General features: G+C 38.7%; 1 protein-coding gene across 1 annotated transcript in view; it reads right to left on the bottom strand.

Moving 5' to 3' along the window:
• Positions 1–9,613: 9,613 nt before the first annotated feature.
• Positions 9,614–22,289, bottom strand: part of LOC111342108 (uncharacterized) — a 33,092-nt gene continuing 20,416 nt past the window's right edge. The window contains 8 exon segments of the mRNA XM_088749437.1: positions 9,614–9,989; positions 10,305–10,572; positions 11,578–11,834; positions 12,857–12,952; positions 13,126–14,341; positions 14,674–15,474; positions 16,489–16,738; positions 21,714–21,810. Of these exon segments, the coding sequence (XP_088605563.1) occupies positions 9,985–9,989; positions 10,305–10,572; positions 11,578–11,834; positions 12,857–12,952; positions 13,126–14,341; positions 14,674–15,474; positions 16,489–16,738; positions 21,714–21,810 (2,990 nt within the window). The 3' untranslated portion in view covers positions 9,614–9,984.

Below are 22,289 nucleotides of genomic sequence, written 5' to 3'. Positions count from 1 at the left end.
TGAAGTTATCACATTTTATTTGTATATAATCTCTGAGCTACAATTTTACATCAGTTTTAACATTTTACTTGATAATGAGGTCATGCAGACTTCGAAACGTCGTAGTTTTTTACCGTTAATTTTTATTATCAAATGTATTTCTAAACATTCTCTGATTAGAAAGCAGTATCGATTCGGTATTTAACTTGGTCTTCCACAATCGACAAAAGAGGTGAAATGACAATGACCAAGGGACTAGAAGAGAATCCATGGCCTTTCGAGCTCAAGAATTTGAACACTCTAGGCAGCAGTTGAAAGATTAAACTCTTTCCAAACCCCTTCGGTAACTGTCCGAAAACATCTCTCCTTCCCACGATGTTCTCTATAATAAGCTTTTGTTCAGATTTTAATTAGCTAACCGGAAACACAGCTAAGCTTTCTGTAAGCACTTGCTGGAGGTCGTCCACGAACTTAACGTTCTCTGCAACCTTGGCCATATTGTGAAAAGACTATACTACAAAGCGAAGATTAGATTTTAGCGCGCACAGAAAGCTACGTAAGCGTAATCGCCAGTTGCTTGACATACCTGCGTGGCCCGTGCGAAGAAATAACTTCACGGGATTGGCAAAGTTTTAGTGACGGCAAATTGTACAAAAAATCTAGAAAGATTTAAGCTTACATCTCGTTTAATGTTTAAAGCGACATATCAACCTGCAACCCTCGTGTTTTATATACGAACCTCGCGAACTTTTAAACACGTTCTCTTGTGATACCTGCGAAAGTATTCAGTATAATTTCCTGTGAGAATTATTCGGACAATCTGATCGATTTCTCCTACATTATATTGAGTGCTGAGACTGAAACTTTTCACCTCGAGCAAAGCACCATCATACGGCCCAAATAAACATGGCGAGCAACTGAACTTCTTGTATATGTCCGTGTTAAAACACACGAAAGGACTCTAAAGCACACTTCACTCTGATTGGGCAGAAAAACACAAAGATTTTCTGGCACCAATCAAATGCCAGAACGACTGCGACCGTTTGGAACTAGTCTTGTAAGACAATGTCCTCAGGGGCTCTTCTGCCCTCACCTGAAATCGATGGACTCACAGCCCCTGGGTCTCCGAGGATGGATTAGGAGCGACTTATGTTGGGAATATGAGAAAAATTGTGAGGGAGAGAAAAAACGCCTCCACAAAGCTGCACTTTTACTTGTGGCTCGCTTGCTCCTCGCAAGTCTGCACCTAACAGAGAGCCCACCCACCCATCCCCTCCTATTGTTTTTTAAAAGACTCCGATCGAATTTCCCTTAATTTGATTTCAGACATTAATGAGTGCGCTACAAATGCCCATAACTGCACTGGTGAAAATGTAATTTGTCAAAACACCGAGAGCTCCTTTGAGTGCATTTGTAAACCTGGTTTCAGCGAGAAAAAGCAGGAGTGCAAAAACACAACAGGAAACCCTGGATACAAATCATGGTCAGGGGGAGCAATGGACGTGGTGCACAGACTTCTGATAATGGATGGTCAGGTAAGAGAATATCGTTATGATTCCTTGCACCTCGGTCTGTGTATCAGGACCGAGAGCCAAACATTTTCCCGTCCCAAACGTATGCTACAAGCATTTTATCATATAACCACTTCAAAATTTGTTTTCAACTATGATCAGACGCGATATATGAGCGCACGTGGGACAACCACCAAAGAGATTCTACAGTAAAAACTTTCCTTTCTAGTCAGAACAAAAACCTCACAGTATACATGTCAGCTCTCATTTCGTCTTTTTGTTTATAAGATTGCGTGCGCGGGGCTGCCAGGTCATGTAATAATCAGCCATAATCCTGCAATATAGGTTTAGGTAACGTGTCAAATTAACTCATGATATCTTGGAGACGGGAAAAGTAAGATAAAACAGATTATACAACCAGGTATTACAGCAGCTATATGCAAATATCAAACATCACGGATAGCGGCTAAATTAAACTGCATTACATAAAGGTATGGCCATACGATAGAACACGGTTAAAAAAATTCCAAAAATCGAATGGGTTAACACCCCATTCGAACAGAGTTTCGCTTTTGTTTTCTAACTCATAAGATATACTCATATTTCAGGTGGTGGTGGTGGTGGTGGTGGTGGCGGGTTTTACTCCAGTGGAAGAAGTGGAAAGAATTTTGGTGGAACCAAGGGAAATGGTAGAGAAGACGGTAAGGGATTTATTCAGGGAGCGGTGGGTGGCAGATCGATTAGTTCCGTTGCCGATGGTGGGTTTGGTGGAGGAGGTGGAGCTTATGGATGGGGAGGAGGAGGAGGAGGAGGAGGAGGAGGAGGAGGAGGGTACTCTGGGGGAAGCAGTAGAGATGGTTTTGATGATTCTTGTGGGAGTGGAAGAGGCTCCTACAACAGTGGAAAGAACCAGGACAATGAATGTTGTTATAACACCGCTGGTCATGGTCAGGTGACCATTACGTTACTGGAGTAAGATAACTTTATCTACTGTGGTGAAGATGACATTAGAACATTAGAATGCAGATCTCACAGATTGGCATTCTAATTGACTGATAGCACTCACTTAAAATGCCAAATAAAGTTTAACTGTTTAATCGTTTTACCCTCTGTGAAAAAGAAACGTCACCTCTTTTATTTTTTCACTTGGTTTACTGTTAGCCATCATTTCTTTCGGTAATTTATTAATTGGGCTCGACGGTATGGGAGGGGAGGTGGTACAGATGGCCAACAACCTAATCAGTCACGCAACAACCTAATCGGTCACGCGTTTGTATGCTCCGCTATTTTTGTTATTTCTTGCATTTTTCTAAGGCCTGTGACTTTTCATTATGGCTATTCCGTTTGCAGCCAACTTTACGTCTCTTCGGAAGGTGTTGTCAGTAACTCTCAAACACGTTTCTGGGCGTACGAAGATGAAATTACGCTCTCCTACGAACCACGTGGCGGCCATGTTGATCTTGAAAGGTCAAGACGCTCGAGGAGAAGGAGGTTTCATCCGGCTAGGGTCAGCTACTACTCAAATACTTGTGCTACATTTAATACGGAGTATTTATTGCTCTCTGGCGACATAAAATCTAATCCTGGACCTCCACGTGCAGTTGGGCAAGCTCGCTATTCTGATAAACAATCGTCTAAGTCAATTATTCGCTGTCTTTCTTTAAATGCAAGATCAATTTGCAACAAGCTTGGTGAACTTCAGGATCTTGTTAGAACTAAAGGCGTGGATGTTGTAGCTATTACTGAAACTTGGCTCCATCAGAGAATAATGGATACTGAAATTCTCGACTCAAATTATGTTATCTTTCGTCGAGATAGACAACAGGGCCAACGTGGTGGTGGTGTTTTGTTGTGCTTTAAGTCTGACTTTATATCAGTTCGCCGCCGTGATCTTGAAATGGATGAAGTTGAGGTTGTTGTATGTGAAATATCAGATACAAACAACTCCAAAATGATTATTGCAGTATTCTACCGACCACCGAATATGGACTCTGGATATCTACAGAATGTTGTGAATATCTTTTACAATGTTCATCGAACTGGAATAAACAACATTTTTATTTTGGGAGATTTTAATTTTCCCAATGTTAACTGGTCCAACTACACTTCATCATCCAATTTTGATTCCATATTTATTGAATGCCTATATGACTGCTTTTGGTCTCAGTTGATTAATGTACCAACACGATGTGCTAATGACAGAGCGACAACGCTTGATTTGCTCATCACTTCGGTCCCAGAACATGTCAGGCGTATCGAAAGTCTCTCTGGGGAATTTTCCTCAGACCATATGATTATAACTTTTGAAATTATTGTACCACCGAAACGCATTAAAGCGTTTAAGCGTTACGTTTATAATTATAAAGATGCTGATTTTGCTGAGTTACGAAATCTCGTAAAGTTTGTACCTTGGGATTTAGCCTATGAGGAAGATGACATGGAACTTTCAACCGCCAAGTGGTTGGATCTCTTTCTCGCAGCTGTAGACGATTGTGTTCCTAAAATAAAAGTTGGATCGGCTAATAGTGCTCCATGGATTGACGCAGAAGTTCTGAAAGCTGTGAGAAAGAAAGAGAGACTCAGAAAGAAAGCTAAAAAGTCTTCCTCTGTTTATCACTGGGCAACTTTCCGAAGGTGTCGGGCGGAACTCAAGTCCCTCATCAAATGGAAACGTAAACAGTACTTTAAAGGACTATCATCTACTTTGACAGAGAATCCCAAGCGATTCTGGGCTTTTTATCAATCCAAATATAAGAACAAAAGACTTCCATCTTCTGTCCGATACAATGGAGCTAATGTGTCTGACGCTCAGGATAAAGCTGAGTTATTTAACAACTATTTTAATTCAGTTTTTAAGGGTGATGACTGTGTCCCTTTGCATGAAGACTGCTTTCTTGGTGACTTCGATGTTGGTGCCGATATCTTGAATAACATCGAACTTTCTCCGGCTACTGTTTTGAAATTCTTGGAAGAGTTAAACATCTGTAAATCCTGCGGTCCAGATGGTGTAACATCTCGGCTACTGAAAGAGTGTGCAGATTCGATTTCATCTCCTCTTTGTACCTTGTTCAACAAACAACTCGGTAGTGGTTGTTTTCCAAAAATGTGGAAGGTGGCTAATCTGGTTCCAGTTTTTAAGTCTGGTGACAAGGAAATGGTTGAAAACTATAGAGGGATATCATTACTGTGTATCATCTCCAAAGTCCTTGAAAAGTGCGTTTTTTCATGTGTTTTTCCCTTTATCCAGCCTAAACTTTACCATCTACAAGACGGTTTTGTCAAAGGACGTTCATGTGTTACAAGTCTTCTCAGATCTACATTTGTCTTTGCCAAAGCACTTGATGAGAAGAAACAGCTTGATGCAGTATTTCTGGATTACAGTAAAGCATTTGACTCTGTATCATTTAACTGCTTATTAAGGGAACTGTATGGCGTTGGTATAAGAGGGAACTTGCTATCTTGGTTTAGAAGTTATCTGACAGATCGTTTGCATATGACAGTTATAGATGGCCGAGCATCTTCTTTACTACCTATTTCATCCGGTGTGCCCCAGGGGTCTATCCTGGGACCCTTGTTGTTTATAATATATATTAACAGTGCCCCAAGTGTGACGGATGCTAAGACTACTGTCCAACTCTATGCGGATGATATGAAGTGTTATCGAGTTATTGATAACGGTGCTGACGCAGTTCAACTACAAAGAGACTTGCTAAGCTTAACTGGTTGGTCGTCTGAGCATTTGATGAATTTCAACGCTAATAAGTGTAAGCACCTTATCGTGACAAAGAAAAAGAGTTTTATGCACACATCATATAATCTGAGTGGGTCACAGGTTGCAGTCGTTTCAACTGAGAAAGATCTAGGCGTTCATGTTTCTTCAAATTTATCCTGGAACGATCACATTGACTTTGCTATAAGTAAAGCAAATAAGATGTTGGGTATTATCTATAGAACGTGCAACATTGATTGCGACCAAAAAACTATGTTGATTCTATATAAATCGTTGGTACGACCGCAGCTGGAGTACGCATCTCAAGTTTGGTCTCCCTATACTAAAGCAAAAATTAAGGCCCTTGAGCGTGTTCAAAGGCGTGCCACCAAATTTATCTTGAAATGTGATTTAACTTATCCAGAACGTTTACTAAAATTAGGTCTTTTGCCTCTCGAGTTTAGAAGGGAGGTGTTAGATTTATGTTTCTTTTTTAAATGTCTGAAGGGGCACATTGATTTTGACGTCCTATCATATGTTAGCTTCAAATCATATAAATACAATATGAGGAACACAGAAGCCATACTTGCCAAGGGTCGCTTTAGAACCGATGTTTTTAAATTCTTATTTTTTAATCGCATTGTGGATTTATGGAACGACCTGCCTGTAGCTATTAGGACAATTGATCGAGTATCATTGTTTAGTAAGAAAGTGAATCAGTTTTATATCAGTAAATTTAACTTAAGTAAGGATAAATTTTTATAATTTTTGATTACGTATTGTTGTTGCTATTTGTCTAAGTTAGTTTTTAATTTTTTTGTATTTTATCACAGACAGTTTATTTAAAATAAGGAATCTAGAATTCTGTATAAACTGGCCTAATTACTCAGATATCTCTTTTTTATACTTGTATATATATTTAACTCCTTGTTTTTGTTTTTGTTTTGATTATCTGTGTAATTGAATTTGAGTAAATAAAAAAAAATATTTAAAATAAATAAATAAATATTAAATGCAATTCAAGACTTTTTATTTGCTTAGCCATTATGGTATATGAGCCAATATACCATAATCTATAAATATGGTAAGCGTACGCGTCAGCTTAAAATCAAAAGGGAGCTAAAAAATCCAGTTTCTTCTTACAAAATAATAATTTCTTGGGGGCGTTTTCAATAAAACAATTATTCCACTCGCGCTTTTTGGATATGAGATGATTATAGCCAACTCGGCGCTACGCGCCTCGTTGGCTATCTATCATCTCATATCCAACGCGCGCTCGTTGAATAATTGTTAATTATTAAAAACTGGATCATTGGATAATGCCATTCAAGACTTTTTATTGGCTTAGCCATTATGGTATATGAGCCAATATACCATAATCTACAAATATGGTAAGCGTACGCATCAGTTTAAAATCAAAAGGGAGCTAAAAAATCCGGTTCCTTTTCACAAAATAATAATTTCTTGAGGGCGTTTTTAATAAAACAATTATTCCACTCGCGCTTGTTGGATATGAGATGATTATAGCCAACTCGGCGCTACGCGCCTCGTTGGCTATCTATCATCTCATATCCAACGCGCGCTCGTGGAATAATTGTTAATTATAACACAACCTAAGTAAAGCGCGCGCTCTGATTAGTCAATTTAGCGTCCCCCATTTGCCCATGGGTATACGCTGCTGACGTGAGCAAATGCAAAGACTATTTTTCCACGCGCGCTTGTATTTTCTGGTCACGTAAGATTTGTTAAATAAAAGGGATTTCTTTAACTACAATGTATCGATGTTATGTTATAAAACAAATGGTAAACACCACAGCGTGCACTATTGAGTTATGAATGCACTTGGGAGGTTTGCTAAGCACTCAAGAAGCTAGAGTCGCTCTCGGCTATCGCCTCGAGCGACTCTTACGCTTCTTTCGTGCTTAGCAACCTCCCGCGTGCATCCATAACTAAATAGTGTACGCTTTGGTGTTAACCATTTGTTAATTTTATATCAATCCATGCATCTCTAAAGTGAAAAGTTATCGGCCTTCAAAACTCTTTTCTGATTAGAGTTTTCATGTTTGATCAACATCCAGCCATTTGGCTTTTCTATTTCACTACGACTTGATAATGATGATTACATGAAGACTATTCAATTACTTAATATCTCCTCAAATACAAATGTCACTCTCAGCTCTACTCAGCCAAAAAAGTTCTAATTTGTTTCTGATCAAAAGTAGGAAAAATTATGTTTTTTAATTTTTTTTTGTACAAACCGTATCACAGGTTACATTTTTAGTAATGGATTCCGATCAAACTCGGTCTGATGTAAGAAATTAAAAATTTAAACGAGTGAAACCCGGTTTTTTTTTCTTTATCAAGCTTAGACCGTATGCCGAATGATGTTTAGAGCAACTGTCCGTTAAGTAAGGAAAGTATTCCTGGATGGCATGAGTTTGGCATTGCTCCACTCTGTGATTGGTCCAGAAAACTCGCACCACTCAACCAATTAGATACAAACTATAGGTAGTTTGGCTTTATTTACTTGCTTTCGTTGTCTTAAAAGTAAATTTTCCTCGTTTCTGGTTGGCCATTGTGATTTCTATGTTTTTTGTTGTACAATACATACTCCATTATAGCGCCCTGATCCTTGGGGGAAAAAAAAAGGATCTTTTGTGTAGTTCAAAAGTCAAATGACTATTGCCTGTTCGTTCATATCAATCCTTTGATACTAATCTTCACTCCTTTACCGATGTTCAATGAGATCACTGAAGATTTGAGGTCAAGCAGTAAAGACGCCTGTTACACTTTAACAGTCTAGAATCAGTACGACTTTTCGAACGTCACTATAATCTTAATATCGAGCATGTGTTGTCAAATGATAAAGACTAAGATGGGGAGCCGGATAATGGCAGGCACGATTTGTCGAAGTTGAGATCTCTCCCGAGCCCCTTTGGTGAGGGAAATCATTTCCCTAGCTCGCCAAAGGGCTCGGTCATCTGCAAATTGGTACAACAAATGAAAAAAGTCATTTGCAAATAGTCATTTGCAAATTGGTACAATAACTGAAAAACCAAATGAGCTGCCACGACAACGTCGTAATTTTATGTGTAATATTGTAAATTATATCACAGAATTAGTACGAAGTATTTACAAGTATTTCATTTAACGACAGTTGTTAAAAGGTATTGCTAGTTTTGTGAAATGGTCCTTTTTAATGTATGAGTTATACATATTGCTTTAGTATTTGAATTACAGAATTACATTTCCTTTGTTTCTGTAATGAGAATTTATGTCATACGCCTTGACAGTCTGTTCTAGATTAAAAAAAAAGAAAAGAAAAGAAAAAAAAAAAACACGCTATGTATTTCTTAGATGTACTTGTGATAAACAAAGGTATCGTTGCCATCAGCAAAAAAATGTGCCTGTTTGATCTATGGCCTTTCCGTTGAATTCTGGATTAAACTAGCCACTAAACAACCAATTTCGAAAATATCACGGGCTCTTGAAGTTTAGAGTGGGCTAGTAACATTTGGAAAAGAAAAATGTTCTTATAAACTCTTGAAATGACGGATGTGTCAAAAGGTTTCATGAAATGGCAGCAATGTCGATCTGTGGTGGGACATTACATTCATTAGTATAAAAAGCATTTTTGTTAGATACTCAGACAAAAGGTTACGTCATACTATCAAGGAAACTTCAATTCAAAGCTGTTGCTACATTGTAGTTGATACTGGAAACTTAAAGCAAAGCTATTAACAATAAAAGTTCTCCAGTAAATTGTTTATGAATTTCATGATCTGGTGATGGAAATTTCCTCACATTTGCCGGCCAATAATACGACGTTGTAGATTTAAAAAACCGAAAAAAGAAGCAGGGAGATAAAGGAAGAAACCAAACCTTGATAAAATAAAAGATTTAAGTGGATGGGGGGTTTTTTGGTTTAGTTTAGACAATCAGTGGGCTTACACTATTTCCCGGCCGCCATGTTAGTGGACCAAAGATAGCCACCAACAATTAGCTGCCCCATACTGGGCTCTGTAAATATGCGCAAAACATTTCGAGGAATATCTTAGGTTTGGCAAAACAAAGAGACCTAAAACTTGGAGAAGTGTTTCCTTAACCCATAATAACCTACCTCTTATAACATTGCAATTTCTTAACCTTATCCACTGGATAGCTTTAATTTCTCTCGATGCGTAACAGTGAAAACGATCAACAAGTCATAACGAAACAACACTGACGAGTATTGGGAAAAAAGAAATGCCACCATCCCTAAATCGTGTCATAAAGAGCAGATTTGTTTCAATATTTCTGTATTTCCATAATTTATAAGCATTAAACACTTTAGCAGCGTTTATAAGAAGCGTATACAAGTACTACATGTATTTGGCAAATATATCTACTATACAGACAAAATATTTCAAACCTCGACTTTAAGAGATTGATTTTTATTTACAAATGCTTCATCGCTCTTCTTGGATAACAAAAATATTTCGAGTAAAATGCACTGTCCTTCTCCACTCTAAACCGCACCTTAATTAAAATTTCCTGTTGTGCTTTCAGTAACGCAACGAAATCATTTGCGGTAAATTATCTTATCTTGATGCCCTTCAGTTTTTAGAGAATTATGCACACCGTGACATCTAGTCATTGTATCGAAAGAAAAACTTTCAATTCTGAAAGACTTTGTTTCTCTTGTAGGTCCACGGTAAACTCTTAGCCACACCTTCATTTGGCTGGTTTTTCTTTTTTCTACAGAGATCTGAACCGAGCATAATGACTGTGTAGATAGCCTGTCTTTTAACCTGTAAAAACAACAAATACAACCGTGCGATTACAAAGCAAAGGAGAGTACACTGCATTAAATGCCGTTTGATTCTACTAATTGAGGCGGGCGATTAAGCGTCAATTAGTACAGGAGAGACCCACGTCATCACGTATGTTAAACGAGCAAAGAAAGACAATGAATGGGAAAATGGAGAAAAAGCCTTGAAGTTAAAGCCTGACTTAAATGTCGTCTCAGAGTTGAGAAGATTTATGACCGCAAGTAACACATTAAACGAAATACACAGTTATGAAAATAAGACTACAATTACTAACTGTGATGTCATGAGCTGTACCTTGAGCGGGTTGAAGGCTGACATAGTGCACCTCCTGAATATGTCCCAGTACAAGCGCTTTGCTTTCGCCAACTGGACAATGTGGCGTAATGATTACATCATTTCTATGGGGCAGACTGCTGACCAAACAAATACACGTTTCATAGTAGTTTGCTGCGGCACACAGAATCACGTGATCACCCCAAGCGCCAACTTGTTCCATGTGTGTTAAGTATTCTGTCCATGTTTGATGTCCATGGACAAAATGAAACAGATCTGTTCCATCCGGCTGCAAGAAAATCAGTTCAAAATGGGAACTTGAGCGCGTGGAGTACGAGTCCTGGAGTAATTTTATCAGAATTGTGCGTGACGACCTTTAATTAGCAATTTACCATTACTTTCGAGACGACATTGAGTAACAAATGAATTCAACTGTACCCAACATCACTGTGTGGCTTCTCAAATAGGTAAGTTAACCCTTTCAGTTTCAGGGGTACATGCTGCTATAAGAGCTCCTAAAAAAAGACCATTATTCCTTAAAGTGCACCTAAACCCAAAAAAGTTTTTTCGCTTAACGAAATAAGCGTATTTTTTGGAGTATTTCTGTGCAAAAATTTTTTTATTTGCTCAAAACTTCAATTTTCTGTGCCCAGTCAAAATACGGAAAATCGGCCGCCATCTTGCCTCATGACCGAGTTTAAAGAGGAATGGCTCTAGCGGGTAATATGACGTCAAATCGAGAACACGAAAGTCTGCATTTCACATATTTTCACTTGTTTGGGAAGGTTGTAGTCGATATTGTCCGAAAATATGCCGACTAAGTGTGTTGTAGAAGGATGTAGCAACGTGCGAAATTTGCAAGAGGGTATCGCGCTTCATACATTCCTCATACAACACACCTAGTCGGCATATTTCGGACAATATCGACGACAACCTTCGATTTGACGTCACATTACCCGCTAGAGCCATTCCTCTTTAAACTCGGTCGCGGGGCAAGATGGCGGCCGATTTTCCGTATTTTGACTGGGCACAGAAAATTAAAGATTTGAGCAGAAAATTTTTGCACAGAAATACTCCAAAAAATAAACTTATTTCGTTAAGCGAAAAAAAATTTTTGGGTTTAGGTGCACTTTAAAGGAGTAGTAACAGTACTCCTGGTCACTTCACGCTGTAAACACTAACATAGGCTCTAGTGGTGTTCAACAGTTGACCTGTATACAAACTTAACCTTCATCATACCCTTAGAATAAGAGCACGTGACATGGGCCGTTAAGACATACTAGCATCAACTTACTAGTTTTGGGTTACTCCTGAGGTACTGGATCAAGGTTTGTCTTAATTTGCCAGGTGGGATTTTGATTCCTTTAACAATTTCCAATTGTTCTGACAATGCATAGAACATGCAATTTCCTGATCCTTAATTGTCAGATATTCTGAAGCCCTTGTCTGATGCAATCTTCCTCAGCCCCAATAAAAGATCTGTTCTGCTCTTAACTTTGGTTGCACCAAGTTGCATCTGCTGAAGTTTCTGGATGATTCGATCAGGAGAACCTTGAAGAGACAAAGTTTTTATAAATCTAACTGCATTAAAGGTGCAAAACAATCGTCAGCTGGAGAAAAACAATTCCAATCTAGTAAGAAACACTAGGATAATAAGAAGGAAAGAAGGGCTTCAACCACCGAAAAATTGGTGTTCTGTCGAACAACTGAGCCTGGAAACGATAAACTGGAAGTCAACTGACTTTTTTATGTGCGAACGAAAACGCTAATAATCAAGAGAGAAGAAGCAGACAAGAAAAGTTTACGACACGGTCTACGACACTCTTACAGATATGTGTAACTGGAAAAAGAACCATAGGGCCAGTTATTTAAACAAAGTTCAGCCGTTGTTTAACAAAACCGCGTTCTAAACTATATTAAATTGAGCTGAGTCTTTTATCTGAACATTAATTTTAGTGAACAGTGTCGAGATGGCTGAAAGCTAGCAGTGGAAGGACATTTATCTAATGAAAACAAACCTCTTATAGAAATACGTGCGGCCCACTGCTTGCGTAAAACTGCGGTTAAGGTTAAACCTCGTATAATTAACTGGCCCTAAATATTTCCTCTACCTTATTAAGATATGATTACTTCGGCATTATTTCGTCGGATAACGACTTCATTCTGAATAGAACATAAACACCTTTTGATAGGAACAGCATTCAAACTATGACTTTGTTTTGAGACAAAGCAAAGAACGTCCCCAGTCTCCCTGTTTCAGGCAATTTATGTTTGTTCAAGGTGAAATGGGATGTAAACTTCAATTGACGAAAGAAATAAATAACACCACGCTATCCGCCCAGTCCGGAAGGGAAAGAAAATCAAATTTGTGTCTACATGTCTTTGGATTATAACTGAAGGAAGCAGAGGTATAAATAATAACATACGTCTCCTTAGTGCAAAACTTTATCAAAAGGACAAGCTGGCCTGTAGTTGGATATTAAGGAAAGGAGAAATGTTGGATCTACTTGTAACCTGTCTGTACTTATTTGGGCATGTCAGTTACCATGTTTTACTAACATTTTGATACTCACTTGGAGTCAGTAATGAATCAAGTGTTCGTTGTTCGGTTGATGTGTCAACATCTTCGGCCTCGTGAGATCTGAAAATTGTGTCTCGTCTTTTAGAAGCTAAAAACATAGAAAGAAACCGTTTTTCAATATTACTCCGATCAACAAGAGGATAAAACAACTGATTACTATTCAGTCTCCGCCTTACGTTAAGTCTCCGCCTTACGTAACGCTTAGTAAGAGACCGAAAGCCAGCAAAAACACTCTTTGAAATACAATCAAATCATTCTCACCATGAACTATGTCCCACATCTTCCCCACAAGAATGTCACACTGCTTCTCCCAGCTGTACATCTCTTCATAGGAAGTCTTCAGTTTCTGAATCTCATGAAGTCGGTCTGATCTTTCCTTCTCTCGGACACCAGCAATGGCCTTTGCCCACTCCTTAGGATCCTCACCCTCCACCACAAATGATTTGCCTGATGGTACAGTGCACAATGCTTCACCAAATCCTGAGTTGCCACTGACAAGAATGGGAAGACCAGCAGACAAAGCTTCTAATGCTGTCAAACCAAAACCTTCTGTTCTGGAGGGCATCATGCAGAGATCAACTTCACAAAACAAATCTTTCAATCTCTCTTTACTCTGTACGAACTTCCTCACTGTCAGCTGGTTTTTATCAACTCCACTCTTGAGCAAATTCGTTGCAACCTCCTCCTGTTTACCGTCAGGTGCACCCACGAAGATCAGGTGGTAAGATCTATCTTTCAGTTCCACTATTGCTCTGGCAGAGATATCGTAGCCTTTAAGGCTAAAGTCCTCTGGATCACCACGGCCAAACGTCAGTACCTTAAACTTTTTACTCTCCTTTGGGGCTTGTTCTACGTCAGAAAACTCGCAGAAAGTTCCAGGAGTCAGTTGAAGGATGTCTTCGTGACTCTTGCATGAGCGAAGCTGAGCGACGAAAGCGTCTGTTAACTTTGGTCCAACGGCTATAACAGCATCTGCCAACTTACACAACTCCACTTCCGTTGAATTCTTCTCTTCACCTTTACAAATGGCCCTAGGATAGTTCTTGTGCATTCCAAGTTCTTCAGGTGCGGTGTGCACTACCTGAATCCACTTACAACTGTGCGACTTTTTGATAACTTGGGCTTGTTTACCAAGTTTAGCACCATGACCCAGTACAAAGTCAATGACAAGGTCTCTTGGTGGGAAACTCAACCAGTCAAGAGGGTCACTGTAGCCTGTAAGTTTCTCTGCTTCTCTGATGGAAACATTGTGGCTTCTTGCAGTTCTCTTGTCCTCTTCGGAACAGGCAAACTGTGGGACTAGGAGTGTGACGTCCACTTGCGTGCGTTTGGCCATCAGAATGGCAAGTTGTCTGTTTATGGTGGATAAGCCTCCCATTGACGAACTCCATTCACTGCCCAGGAGGGTCACCTTCAGTGATATAATTTCAGCTGCTTCACATTGTGATCTAGCCGTGACATTTGAAGACCATGACCCCTGGGCAAAATTAAGTTGTCACATTAGGTCCTATCACTTACCTAACATTACATCATAAACATTTCGGGCGCACTCCTAAAAGTTTATGATGATAAAATCATCAACATGGTATAACAGAGAGATAACTACATCAAGTCAATAGAATTATATCTTGGAGACGAATTTCTGACTTATGTTTGAAATTGAAGACAAACCAACCGCGTTAAGGTTGCCCACACTGACTACAATCCATTTGATTCAAACGAGGAGAATTGAATAGAGCAATAGGAAATTTGAGCCGGAGTTTGAGAAACATAAATTATGCAGAAACAAATCAAAATAACTTGTAATACCTGGCCTTTTCTTCTAACGAACCACTTTTCCAGCCCACGGAAGGTACGTACTTCATCCCAAAGTTCTCTGGTACAGATTGCCGGTTTGCCTTCATTTGCATCAATGAGGTGGAAGCAGTCCTCGTGTGTGCAAGCGGTTTTCATGTGGTCTGAGCATGCTCGAAGTGGTTCCTCTTTCACTTGATAACAGTACGGACAAGCAACACACAGCCTATACTCCAGACCCCTCAGGTAGGGAAGTTCTTGCGACAGTTTCTGTAGGGTATCTTTAAGAAATTCACGAACAACAGTTGCTAGTTCAGCTGTGTCCTGTCCTACAACCTGATGACTTTGCTTCTTTTTTCTCAAGATTACCTTCACAAATCCTGTTTGGCAAATGAGGACGAAATCATGAATATCTTTCCCAATGATGAAACATGCTCCATTTTGGTACAAAGTAGGCTGATGCACAGGCCATTTCTTAGCACACCAACGAATGGATCGCGAGACAAGCTGTAAGAAGAGACCGTGAGGAACAAAGCCATGGACAAAGAGGAAATACAATGGACACGGATCAGTTGATGAAGGTTTCATTTCAAATAGTTTGTCAGGTGGACACTTCAGTTGAGCTGGCACAAAATATTTCACATCAGGTGGGGAAACTGAAAACTTGGCGATTAAACCAAATCGCTCCATCATGTCTAAGATGTCTTCTTTGATGATCCCTTGCTTAATAAAACTGGAGAACACATGATCAACGTGTTCCATGCTAAGGATACCACTTCCTTCTAATTCCTGCCAGTACTTAGCATCCTTAGGACTCTACAAAACATGAATTATAGCACTAGCTCTAGAAAACTGAAGGTTGCTCACATAATCAAGAATCAGTGGAGGCAAGGCAGCCTGGGGGATTATAACTGTCGGGTTGAATTACTACAGTTAATATGCGTTTATCAAACATCCTAAACGCGAGCGGGTGGTGATGCGTTTCCAATCTGCCAATTCCGAAATAATTTGCAAAGCAAGAAAATTCCTTATGGAGGAAATTTTGAAAATCAAGCAAAATGAGTGGTTACATATGTAAAGACTTTCAAAGACTGTGCGTAATTAAGGAAAATACTTTTTTAGTGCATGTACCTACATTAGGGCAACCTAGACTAAAAACCAAATGGGGGATAGATAATCAAGCTTATGAAATAACAGAATATCACCGAACAGAAAAAACTTAACCCTTTCCTGCAATGAATAGTAAAGTGACTACTCTGATGGACAAATTCCCATTTTAACCTAACTTGGTACTTTTGCTATTAAGGATTTTTTTTGGCACAGAATAAAAAACGTTATCGAATGCTTTGCTGCCTTCCACTCTGATAGTTACTATATGGTTTCTTGGCTGATTGACATGATAAATAAGAACAACAGCTGAGTGAATTTTAAGAGCATCAGTTTAAAAATCATTTTGGTAAAGGGTGTTAAATCAATAAGTAAAAAAAGAGGCCCTTCAAAATTGTCTTTTGCTTAGGGAGCCATGGCATCATGCAGTAGATGATTTGGCACAGTTGCATTTCCATAACATTAATTAAGTCTGTTACATAAATATATACAATATCCATAAAAGTGTATCATAGACAATATTTTAAGTTTCAAAACCATACAATAATTAGTCACCAAAATACAAACAGACACCGCTGCCTACTATTAAAAAACATGTACTGGTATTGTATTGGCAATCATCTTGAATAAAGCCTCTGAATCATATTTCAGTCTAAAATTAGAATTTTTTTTTTCTTTTTTTACCATAATTATCAATATAATGAAAACTGAAATATTTCTTACCACTTTATTAAAAGGTGGAATGGTTATCAGCTGCTTGAACAGATCAATCAACCATTGAGCTTTCAGTACAACTGTACTGCGGTGCTTAATTATCATCCCAAGGCCATGGTAAAAACTTATCATGGAGTCAAACTCATCTGAATTCCTCATAAAACACTTCTCCCTGGCATAATGCTTGAGTTGTAGTAGATTTCTGTGATACACCTGTTTAGCCACCAAAGCTTCAATCACCTTTTCAAACAAAAACCATCTAGAAGACAACAAAATTATTAAGCTGTTTTAAGGCAAAAAACTGGGTCATAATTTCAGTCAGACATGTTATTATGTATTTGTAGCCTTCTGCTGTAAATTCCATTGCCTTAGACCTCCAAATTTTCAGAAAAATCTAACATTGTTATCTTTTTCCCATTAACAATCTCAATTCAAAGATCTGTGCCTTTTTTAATATCTGTCAGGCATTCACACCTTTTAAAAATAGTACAATATTGTCACAATGTTGCGAATTAGATCTTATTTTGTTTGCAATAAAATGACTACTGTGTATTAATTAAACACTCTGATGTTTTAAGAGCCCTTGACTGTAAATATCGTGAATCGTTGGTAAGGCTGTAAAAATCGAAATTCTGATAATCTGCCTGGAAAACCCTTTCAGGAAGATATATTAGAAAAAAATATTTCAAAGTCTGAAAAATCAAATGTTTCCGAGAAAATGGAGAAAAACGAAAATTCGGACTTTTACCAAATTAATTATGCAAAAAATACAGTAAAATTGAGCAACTTTAGAGTGCTAGTACTGAAGGAGGATGTTTCGTAAGAAATCGGGGGTGTTTTTACTTCGAAATACAATCCATTCGATTTTTATTTATCGTACTTTTAGGAGCTTTGGTTTAATTTTAAAATTTACATAGTTTTGTAACAAAGTACTCTCAAACATTTGTTGCAAAAAGCGAAAAATCGAGCAACTTCAAGCCCTCAAAACGCGTCTTGGTATGTGAGAAATCATGTCAAACTGCATCCTGGCACAAAGTTTGGTCCTTATACGAAAATAATATGAAATAAAAAATTTGGGCAATGCAGAAAAGTGCCAGCAAAATAAAAGAATCTGCGACGCACTATGGCCAAGGTCAGGAATTTGCATGATGCAAATCAAGTTGTAGAAATCGTAATTGAGAGCTACGAAGTAAACAAGATAGTTAGAGATGGTTAAAAAATCTTTTAGACATTGCTGAAGAGGGCTGTAAATTGATGCGTAGATACGAAATTTTCTGTTAATTTGAATTGCAGAAGACAGTTATTGTTGACTCTATTTCAACAGCACTACCTACACCTAACTATAGATAAGGGCCGCTGTATAGTTCACCATTTTGGTTGATTAGGTGTTTATTATCGACATTATTCTTAGTTGAATAGCTACGTTTTCTGCAACTGCGACATTTCTTCTTAAACATCTTGGATATCTTGAAAAACGGTTATGTGAGTAAACAAAGTCACGCAACACAAAGCTTTTGCTGTGTAGTTTTTGACCTCAAGATAACAGCCCAACTTTTTTTTTTACTCTTATCTTTTTCGTAAAATGGCCACTTTCCTGTCGTAAAACTTGTTAAAAAGGACTTATGTCACGGCAATTCTCTGTGATGCAATCATGGTCTCTTTCTTAAAGGTAAACACGTGCTAGGTTTTTCACAGAGCACGAAAAGAAAATGATGTCATTCTGTAGCTTTGCTTCTCTTCTTGGGGGGGGGGGGGGGGGCTTGTGGTGCAAGTTCTGACTATCTAAACGCGGCCGATCTTGTCGAACTGAAAGACTGTACTAGGGATGTTACAGCTCACTCGAAGGGTTGTAACATTTTGACGGATGTTGAAAGCGTCAACAACGAAAGGAAATCGTTACTTACACGGGCAGGTTAACAGAGATCATTTTGATTTACAATTTTCGATTACAACATGAATACATTCGGACTATTCATTTCTACAGCATTAATTTACCAATTTAACAGGGGTTTTCATCGCACAGAAATGTCATTTGCATATGACGGTATGCCCTAAACACAGAGACGCGCGCGGTCATCGCTGGAGAACAGGCAAGACTAGATGTTGCATTCCAGCAGAAGTAGCGGGTCACAAGTCGACAACCAGTCGAGGTGATCGTGGAATTAACAGAAAACAATCTTGTTTTGTTTTTAAAGAATCTGGAATGCTCGTCACAGTTGGGTCGCGTAGGTGCAGTCAAACCGTACACTGCTTTAGTAGGAGAAATATATATATATTTAACAACTATTCACCGAAGTGAAGGTGGTTAGTATCGTGCGTTGCAGCCGGACGTGTCACACAATCCCCGGTATAGTCTATACCAGCGGACGTGGCTAGGTGGTTAGTGGTGGATATTTACCAAGCCGCGAAGCGGCGGGGTAAATATCCACCGCTAACCACCGACACTGAGGTGAATTGTTGTTTTAGTATGTACTAAAACAGTAAGATAATATACACCACCAAAAATTGATTTTAATTCATACATTCCAGCAACGATTCCAGGCTCATCCTCGGTGTAAAAACCTGTGAAGCTCACGAGTGACGTAAAACAAAGACAACAAAACATTATAAACAATAGCGTACAGCAAAACAATACCTCATGAAACAAAGAAACCCTCGTCAGGTTTTTACACCGAGAATGACCCCGATTCCAACATTTTCAAGCGCGGAAGTGAACAAGTGAGGTTACGCAAGATTAATTTGCATTTGTAAACAAAACCTTTCTCATTGGTTTTTATCTATAAATTCCGGGTTAAAAACTTAAACCATTACATTGAAACACGGCCAAACCAAATTTAGTCGCTTTTTTTGGGTTTTCAGGGGCTGCTTCGTCGTTAATTTTACTGATTTCTTCGCTTGTCACGGATGCAAACTGGGACGCCATTTTTTCCCGAGTTGCTCGGAGGTAAATAGCAAAGGATATTCGGAGTTTGACTAGCCAATCAGAGCGCGCCTTCAACGCTATCCACTGTTTTAGTATATACTAAATCTTATTAGACGTTTTGTTGTGTAGTATCGCCGGCTATTTTTACGAGTTGTGCCGTATTTTGACGAGCCCGTAGGGCGAGTCAAAATACAAATAACGAGTATCTGACTGCGAGATTTACCATCGGACCAGAAAGTGGCAAAAAGGTCGACGCAGAAGTGGTTGCAACAGAAATGAGAAGAGCAAAAGGATCGAACGGGGAGCGCTTGTTCAGAGTGTCTGAGTTTTGACAACTCAACAAGTAGCTTAATTTTTTTTTTTTCAGAAAGGCAGCAAAAGTGAAACAGCAGACAGCCCACTGCGCATAAGCTGTAACTGAGCAAGATCTGGTTGGAAGAATCTAATTTGTCAAATGCTAAGGAGTCTATCTTTAAGCAGTTAAATGTAACTCACCCTATTCATTACCAACGGTGCAACATCTGTTCCATGGTCGAGAGTAACACTCAAAAATCTCAAACTTGCATATTAAAACTCCTTTGCGAGAATTTCAATCTTGCATTACCCCCTGGGGTTGATCAGAGAAAAAAGACATCTTACATCGCTCTGCTCGAAGACCTTGTTAAATGCTGCTCTTGCAGTGCAGTTTAAAAATCAAATGGCAAAAGGCTGCTTCGAAAAATTGAGTTTTATGTGAACGTTGATATAAAACGGGGGCCATGGAGCATATTTTGGATCGGAGGAGCTATTGTAGTTCCGGCGTAGTGTGAGCTCATTGGTACCAGCTTATCTTTGAGGGTCCTGGGGCCTCCCCTCCGAGGAGAGCCTCCTTTTGTCTGTTTCTTAGTACGCCTTTCTTAGTAGAGAAAGACTGCCGATAGGGTGTCCTAGGATATGCTCCCCCCGCAAAGTTTGAAATCTAGAGCTTCTGAAATCACTGGAAACGCGCTTCAGTCCTAAGAAAAATTTGTCAATTTTTTTTACCACAAAGATTTAAATAAATAATAATGATAATAATAAAATGTTCTTGGTGGGGCTACAGCCCACTCAACCCCATAGCTCCGCGGTCTCCGTATTAATGGCGCAAACCGGAAATGAAAAGTCTTCTTCGAACCGCACTTGGCAGTCAGCCTGGAGTCAGACAGGATCAGGCCGGCTGGATGTTGTTCGACAAAGACTCAAAAGAATTTTTAAAAATAATGTAAAACGAGATATATAGGACTGGATGTTTTCGAATGGAGCGCTGCCGAAAAAAGGATCGTGTCTGCTTTACTCGGCAACTTCACCTGTGATCCAACGTGACAATTGTCACGCAATTGAAACAGTTTGCTTTTCGTCAAGACAGTATTGAGAAATGACACAAAAAACTCATTGGCTTAAAAAAGAATTAAACGCTATTAAATACTGATCATTATTCTTGTAAATTTTACGTTTTAGCCGTGAAAAGAGCCCTTCCTACACCAGAACCGTTAGGCGGTACGATTTCTACAACTGATTTGCATCATACAAATTCGTGACCTCTGGCCACAGTGCATCGCAAAGCTTTATGTTTTGCCGGCACGTTTCGTAATTACCCAAAATTTTTTTTTTATATTATTTTAGTATAAGGACCAAACTTTGTGCCAGCATGTAGTTAGACATCATGCCACATTTAATCACTTTCACCAGAGTGTGGTGAGGGTCGCACAACAGAGCGAGGCTCCAAATTAAGTGCGCCCTAAATCCCACCCATCCCACCCCAGGGGAGGACATCCATCACACAGTAATCCATCACACAGTAATACCAAGAAGCGTTTTGAAGGCTTGAAGTTGGTCGATTTTTCGCTTTTTGCAACAAGCGTTTGTCAGCACTTTGTTAAAAAATCATGCGAATTTTAAAATTAAACCAAAGCTGCTTAAAATGCTACAAATAGAAATCAAATTAATAATACTTTGAAGTAAAAATATCCCCGACTTTTGATTTTTCAATCTTTGAAATATTTTTTCTAACATATCTCCCTAAAGGGGTTTTCCAGGCAAATTATCAGATTTTCGATTTTTTTAGCCTGGCCAGCGATTCTCGATATTTACAGTCACGGCCTCTTAAGAATTTTGATGAACTTTAGACCAGTGGAGGTAAGATATTTTGAGCTCATAATTACATGTTCATGCATATAAAGTTATCCTGCAATCTGCTAGATATTCAAAGAACTTTCATGGCCGTTTGAGTAAAAGTTTGATCCTGAAGTGCATTAACTGGGGATTTTCCAAATCAATAGTGTTTTTTATTTACCTGACTGGTATTTTCTCCCCCATATAAGGCTCCTGGCCCAAGACCTCCATGATTTTGTTCTGCAATTCAATTATTCCATCTGCTTTTCCTTCTTGCTCTGCAGGATATGTTAAGACAAGGGATCTAATGCATAATATTACACAGAAACATGTGCTTACAATGAGCATATAGTTTTTATTACACTTGTATGATTGCAGAGATTTTCTAGCTGACATCATAGCCAAAATGATAGACTCTCAACTCCCCAAAGTTTAGCTCTTGTGTTCCTTCCTTCAAACTCCCAAATTTATAGGACCCAGTAAAGTGCTGCCAGTATATATAAAGTAGCTGCATGAAAACTAAGAAGAATGCAACTAATGAAAAAAAAAAAAACCTAGTCTAAACTCTAACTTGCATTCACTCATAGCCTTAACTCATTCTACCAAATTTTAAAATTCTAATGAAACACAACACAATAATGTTTAATGACATGTAACAAATGTGAGTCAGATAATATTGTGTGCTTATAATGCTTTCCAACCAAAATAAAGTGTTCTTGGTACTCCTGACTGACAGACAGGCTCGTAATACAGTCAT

This window comes from Stylophora pistillata, chromosome 2 (assembly GCF_964205215.1).
Source record: "Stylophora pistillata chromosome 2, jaStyPist1.2, whole genome shotgun sequence".
NCBI classification, from domain to species: Eukaryota; Metazoa; Cnidaria; class Anthozoa; order Scleractinia; family Pocilloporidae; genus Stylophora; species Stylophora pistillata.
Note: the sequence above shows the minus strand (reverse complement) of the source record. Positions and strands in the feature narration are given on the sequence as shown.